At 39.6% G+C, this 6,855-nt stretch overlaps 1 protein-coding gene across 2 annotated transcripts in view; it reads left to right on the top strand.

Annotated features, from left to right (window-relative positions):
• RBMS1 (RNA binding motif, single stranded interacting protein 1) overlaps positions 1-6,855 on the top strand; it is a 68,310-nt gene that overhangs the window by 36,868 nt on the left and 24,587 nt on the right. For both annotated transcript variants that reach the window (XM_010186418.1, XM_010186410.1), the window contains exon 4: positions 4,232-4,389. In XM_010186418.1, the coding sequence (XP_010184720.1) occupies positions 4,232-4,389 (158 nt within the window). The remainder of the gene's footprint in view (positions 1-4,231; positions 4,390-6,855) is intronic.

Here is a 6,855-nt window from a genome sequence, read left to right as displayed (position 1 = left end):
GTCGTGTATTAAACTGCTGTTTGCCAGAGAGACAGAGGGACGAGTTAAAAAGTCTCTCTCTCCTAACTTACTGAATTTCTAGCTCTTTGACCATGCCAAAACTTTGTATAAAAGCAAACATCTGTTTGTACCGTGCCTTTTGTGTAAGACAGGATAAAGATGGATGGGGAGCCCTGGTTGTGGTTGCCATTTGGAAGTCAGCTTGGAAATCCAGCGTGTTCTAAGGGGAAGGAAATGACTTGTTGCTTCTCATCTCCCAACATGTATCCAGATAGCTGTTTTAAGGTTTAGCAGTCTTGTGGTGGTGACAGAAACTACACAGTGATGTAAGTAACTAACAGGAGAGGACAAGGTGATTTGTACACTAACGTATAATTTTTCCACTGCCAAATTGTATAAAATTCCAGGCACACTCTAGAAGGAGTTCAGTCTTGCTTTAGGTCTACTTCAGCAATATTATCTGAGTATTGTAAATAAGCTCTTTTGAGAACTAATGGCAGTATTTTTTTTTAACCTCCAAAGAAGTGGATTAAATCAATCTATCCTGACTTGGTTGGACTCCATGATCCTTATGGGTCCCTTCCAAATTGAGATATTCTATCCTATCTATGGTTTGTCCTTAGAGCTGAACTGCTGCCACTCCTCAGGGCAGATACAACCTTGGTGCACTGTGGAATGTGTGTGTTGGCGTTTCACAGAATCACAGAATCACAGACCGTTAGGGATTGGAAGGGACCTCAAAAGATCATCCAGTCCAATCCCCCTGCCGGAGCAGGAACACCTAGATGAGGTTGCACAGGAAGGCGTCCAGGCGGGTTTTGAATGTCTCCAGAGAAGGAGACTCCACAACCTCTCTGGGCAGCCTGTTCCAGTTTCAACTATGTTGTCCTGGGAGAACTACGGGTGAATGAGATTTCAAGTTGTATTCCGCGATTTCAGTGTAACATCCTCATCTGTTGGCTGCTTTTTTGCTCCTCCTTTCCCATGTCTGCCCTCTTTTCCAGTTCTAGCTATGGACATATGTAGAAGTATCTTCAAACTTCCCTTTCTCCGCTGTGGTCAGTATGTCCCATTGAAGGATCAAAAGCAGAAGTGACTGAATCCCTGGGAGTATTCAGGCTGTAATAGGCTGACGTAGAGAAAGGGTCGGGAAAGCAGAAGTAAGTCCTTTGCAGTCACCCATTCAGCATGCACCTGACCAAAACCCAGTCTAGTTACTGCTGCAAAATATGGGTTGTTTCATGGGCCACAAGTCAAATTTTTCCATCACAAAGGGCTTTCTGTTCAGAGAAAGCAATTTCCTTAGAACAATTTCCTCAGATGCACTTGTTTCTTTTTTTGTCTCTGTTCCTAAGGGATCGGTGGTAAAGTCACTAATAACTCTTCCAGAGTTGAGCATTCCTTTTTCTAACAACATTGTTACATGCTGTTATGGCATGAAGTCTTCTCTTCTAGGTAGGTGGGTGCAATGGGTACAGGATGTATGGAGGAAGATCTTCATGTGTTATAGTGAACCGCAGTACATCTTTGTGTCCCTTTTGGAAAGGAGAACTCATGATCTCTCACCCTGAATACACTACCTGTATAATACAAAAGTATGGTAGCCCCCTAGGCTGGAAAAGGAGCCCAAGAGAAGGGGAATGTTATCTGCACAGTTACCCGAATAAAACAGGTTGCTGTGACAGTCTGCAGTTGACTGAATTTCTTTCTCTATTAGGTGTTTCCGAATGTAAGCATTTCTTTTTTGCCTGTAAATTACGTTTTTATTAGCGTGAACAAAATGGGGCCTTTTTTAATCTTTCCAAATGTTGTTAGGATTTTAATGAAAGCATTTTTCTAATATAATTCAGACTTTGTTATTATAGAATAGAAACACTAGCAAATTAGATGAAAATATGCAAAGGGTCTGACTTCCCAGCCTGAATACTGTTTTAGATGGTGGGTTTTTTTTAGGGAAGTTTTATGATATTTGTGTGCAATATATTTTACAGTCTATAATAAAAAATAAAAATAAAAAATCCAATTTTTTTTTCAAATACTATTCTGAATTTCAGGAAATTGTGCTATAGCTACAAATGCAATTTTGTGGCCCTTATGGCTAAAACCTCCTATAAAGCTTTTGCTAACAGTGTTCATTAAAGAAGGAAGTATACATATGTCAAGGTACAAATCCAAATTAGCTAATACAGTCTAAGTAACAAAGTAATTCTAAAAACATGAAAGCCATCTTCATTTCACATTCCTACCTGAGGAAACTTGAACCGAACGCTGAAGATGTAACTGCTATAACACAGGTTTTCCCTCATGGTTGAACACTGCCCAGCAACGAATATTAATGTCAGCTCTGGCCTCTCAGTGGATCTGTTTTCTTGTCTTCTCTTTCTGCTGATTTTTCTAATATGAAAGAGAATTCAGGTATTCCAAGATAAGTTAAATCTCAAACTTCTATGTGTACTGTATAGATTCAGGAGGATGTGTATTCCTGCTAGGTAACACAAGGAAAAACACACGTGGTAGCCAAATGCTATTTATAATGAATTGTAAAGGAACTGACTGGGGTAAAACTTGGGCACTTGGAAAAGTTTGTGCTTGAAAGGTATGTGGGATTTCAGTGTGGTTGGGGATTGCAATCATATCAGTGGCATAGCGTGCAGATCAGGAAGATGTCATGAGGACATATTTCCTTTTTGTAGGACCTTTGATGCTGAAGTTTTCTAAAAACCTTTATAGAAAACTTGAAAGCCCTGTCTAAAGGAATGTGAGTCTCAGAGTGAAAATACAAATAGTGAAGGTCCAGAAGCACAGAATTTGCTTCTCCATTTTTAGATTTCATTACTTTTTGGAACACGAGAATTCATTGCTATGCCTAAGAGGTGCAGCCTCCCCCTCCAAGCCACGACGTTTTTGTCATAGGGAAAACCAACCCTAACTGAGAGGTGATATGCAGGACAGCAAATTATTAAATTAACACTATGCTACCAAAGGTACTCCGATGTTTTTAATATAAGGGCAGCTTAAGGACAAATTGATGTCCAGTCTGCATAAGAAGGTATCGCCACCCATACAGGTATAATTACTTTAATAAATGCTTTAATTCCAGTAGGAAATTGTTGCAGTTTCATGTTTTGTGTTTTGTTTTCTGATTTGATTCAGACTTCCCTGTAAGTCAGTTAACCCTCTTCTACAGAACAAAAATACACTGAGGACTATGTATTTGTTTCAGATCATATCATTCCTAATGCCAAAAAAGTTCCCCCGAACATCATCCGTGCTGCAGACACTGTCAGGTCTATATGGTGTCACACATCGTGTCAGCACAATGCCAACATCGAGGTTTTGCATGACTGTCAGTGCCAAGTCGAACAGACCTGTGTAGATTAAGAATGTGTTTAATCACAGAGCGTGGCCGGCAATCAGCTGTACGAGAGGGATGCAAGAGATGCTCCCTAACCACAGCTGGACAATCTGTAGACAAACACTGGAAATTGTAAATTTCAACAAAAATGCTTCTTTGGGATGCAATTTCACGGTACATCCATAGGTCACACAACGGAGATAGCGTAAAGTCGGGGGAGTGGCAAGGACGTGACTACATTTGTCTCCTCCCTAATTGCTTATCTCCTGGCTGCCCTCTCCTGTCATTTTGTCTGTTTCTAGAGAAAGTTTTTGGAAGACTTGTATTGTCTGAATGCATAATGTAAAAGTTTGATGTGAGAGAAGATGACAGTGTCCCACTCACTTCTGTGTGTGTCAGCCTATTCTTGTGGTAATATTTTGGCAACATACTCTTAAATGCATTGTCTGCTTTTTTTCCCCGTGTCATTTTCAAATTGTCATTCCAATCTTTTATCTTTTTAATTTACATGTGGCTTTTTGTAGCTCTTTCCATTGCCTTGTATTTCCTTGTTGGCTAATTTACTTCCTTTATCTTGTTTTTGCCTTTTTTTTTTTTCTTTCAGAAAAATCTGAAGCATGAAGTTGTAATAAGGACTATAAACTGGTCAATTGTTCACTTTATCTCCACTTAAAAATGTCGTTGTCAGCAGTAGTAGGAGCAGGGGAGCTTTTCTTAGGAATGCTGTATATGGTGAAGATGGAGGTCACTAATACTAGGGAAGAGCAGCCTTTAGAAAGGGGCCTAAGAAGTAAAAATCTGTAACTGTTACATTTTTTACTCAACATGCCTTTCCAGTGGAGACAACAGTAACAATCTTTTTTCATTCTCTTTCAGCAACAAGAACAAGATCCAACTAACTTGTACATTTCCAATTTGCCGCTTTCAATGGATGAGCAGGAGCTTGAGAACATGCTGAAGCCATTTGGGCAGGTTATCTCCACGAGGATACTGCGGGACTCGAGTGGGACAAGCCGTGGTGTTGGCTTTGCAAGGTACTTCAGTGGTATTAGCCACACTGTCAACTTTTAAAAATATTTTTAATTAAAAAGGCAGGAATAGGAGGAAGAGGTAGAAATTCTTCAAAATGGTCGAGCTTTTAAGGAGAAGGGAGATCCAGATGGAGATACCAGCAGGGTTTCGTTAATTCTTCCTTAGGAAGCAAATGTGGCTGTGTCTCATCTCGCTTAGATGGCTAAATCTGAATCTATTGCTCTTACTGGGCAACTGTCTAGAACTAGAGTTCACACTCGCTGCTTCCTCCTCTTCTCTGTACTTCTCCTTTCTTCTCTACCCCTGAACCATCTATCGAGAGTTATGCAGTGCTTCACAGAAACTTCTGAGACATTTCTGGTTTTTAGAGGCTTGAATTTGAGGCAGGACACCATAAGGAAGGACACCTCCCCACCGCCCCCTTTTTTTTTTTCTTCATTGGTTCCTCTCAGAAAAGCAACTCATCACTGCCCTTTTAATGTTGGCCCTCTGAATTTTCTGGCTCATTAACATGTGGTCATCTGGGAAAGAAAATATTTTTATTCACTTAAAGTAAATCTCACCTTAAAACGTTTGACAGCTTGGTCAAATATATCTCCCTAATCAACAAGAACAAATATTTTCCATAAATCAGTAGATAACCTCTCAAATGTTCTATCTGTGTGAGTCTACATTTTCTCTAGCTAATTCAGATATTTGTTCTTGGGTCTCTTCATTTAAACCTTTTTTGTGCCTTTCCAGGCACATTTTTCTGTCTCTCATCAAGTCCTGCTTTAAGCCCAGTATGGCAATCAAAATTTGGAGGCTTTAGATTAGAGACTGCTATAATCAAAAATTGCGACATGCTTTAAGCAAAGAATTGGGATTCTCAAAATATGTTGTAAAATCTCTGTCAACAGCCCAATTCCACTAATTCAGGTGTTCAGCCAATATTACAATAGCTCTATATTTGAACAAACAGCAAAATCTAAAAGTAGTGCATAGGAAAGAACACAGCAAATTGTATCTCCTGAAGAAACCGAAATATTTAGGGACAGGTTTCCATGTGGCTTTGCTATGGGTATTTCAAGGGACTGTGATTTTTATTTTGCCTTTTCTGAATCTCCTTTCTGCCCAATTTATTTGCTTGGAAGACTGTCCAGTTTCAAGAAGATACAACAAAGGAACAGAATAGGAACAATGAGATGATATTCCTTTATTTAGGAGTACAAAACCAGCAAGTTCAGTTTCTACCAAAATTTCTTTCTGTCCCCTTTAAGTAAATCAACAAGTATGTGTAATATTTTCTGTGTAAATTTAATTGGGCATTTTTATTTCACTCATATGCTTGTTTTTGTGGTTGTTTTTTTTTTCATATGTCATGTTTTAGGGCTGGGCTGGCCACTAAATCCTGGACAGACGCTCTCTGTTCCAGAAGGGAAGAGAAAAGAGAATAAGGGAGAGAGACTTTATGGGTTGGAAAAGAAAACTGACCGATTTAATAAAACAATAATACTAATACTACAGGATAATAATGTAAATAGGGAAATAATGAAATATATACAGATATGCACATATATATATATAACACCAATATAAAATCCTTCCCCCACCCTCCCCCCAATGACGAATACGTCACCAGAGGCTCTGCAGAGCCGGGCACTGGAAAAGTCCCAGACCAAACTCAGCAGCAGTGGGAGCTGATGCAGAACACACAAATCAGGATCAGCGGCAGATGAATCAGCAGGGTCTGCTCAGGCCTCGGCCTCTGCAGGATCAAGACGGACGGAAGGGTCTGAGATGGAAGGGCTCCAAGATGGAAGAAGGGGCTGAGACCCTCATGATCCTTCAGCTTTATACTGAGTATGACGTGTGTGGGATGGAATACCTCGTTGGTCAGTTTTGGGTCTGCTTCCCCCCCCCATAGGCACAGACACAGCACCCATGACGAGACAACTGACCTTGAGCTTATCTTCTAGCAGCACTGTCTGGGAAAACAAAGCCTTTAGTTTCTGCAAGTTCAGCCACTTAAAAGAGACTGAGCTGAAAAGTAAAATCACTAAATAGAAAATTAGTTCTGTTTAGCTCAAACCAGGACATCATATAAGCATATTTTTTTTCATATATGCATATACATAGCATACATATTTCAGTGTGAACTCCATACAAGTATACACAGAACGTATGGGGTTTTGGGTGATGTACAAAGCAATATATATCCAAAAGTTGTATTTACTAATTTTGAAAATTACTGATGCTTGCTTGAATGGAGCTTTCACTTTTTGGTACTATGAAGGGCAGAATCCAGTAACACCCAAGCTAAAATTCAGTAGGCATTATGAATTTATTCCATCTTTTCTCCCTAAACTTGCTTCTCAACTCTACCTTGAATCAGTGGTATTTTAGGAATGCTTTTATTCTAATATAGTCAGAAGAGTTTGAGAGTTCTGTGTAAAAGTCCAAAAGACTTTTGTGTATCCAAAACCTTG

The sequence above is a fragment of the Mesitornis unicolor genome, unplaced genomic scaffold (genome assembly GCF_000695765.1).
Source record: "Mesitornis unicolor isolate BGI_N332 unplaced genomic scaffold, ASM69576v1 scaffold20270, whole genome shotgun sequence".
In the NCBI taxonomy this organism is placed as follows: Eukaryota; Metazoa; Chordata; class Aves; order Mesitornithiformes; family Mesitornithidae; genus Mesitornis; species Mesitornis unicolor.
The sequence above is the reverse complement of the archived record's forward strand: the minus strand, read 5'-3'. Positions and strand labels throughout refer to the sequence as shown.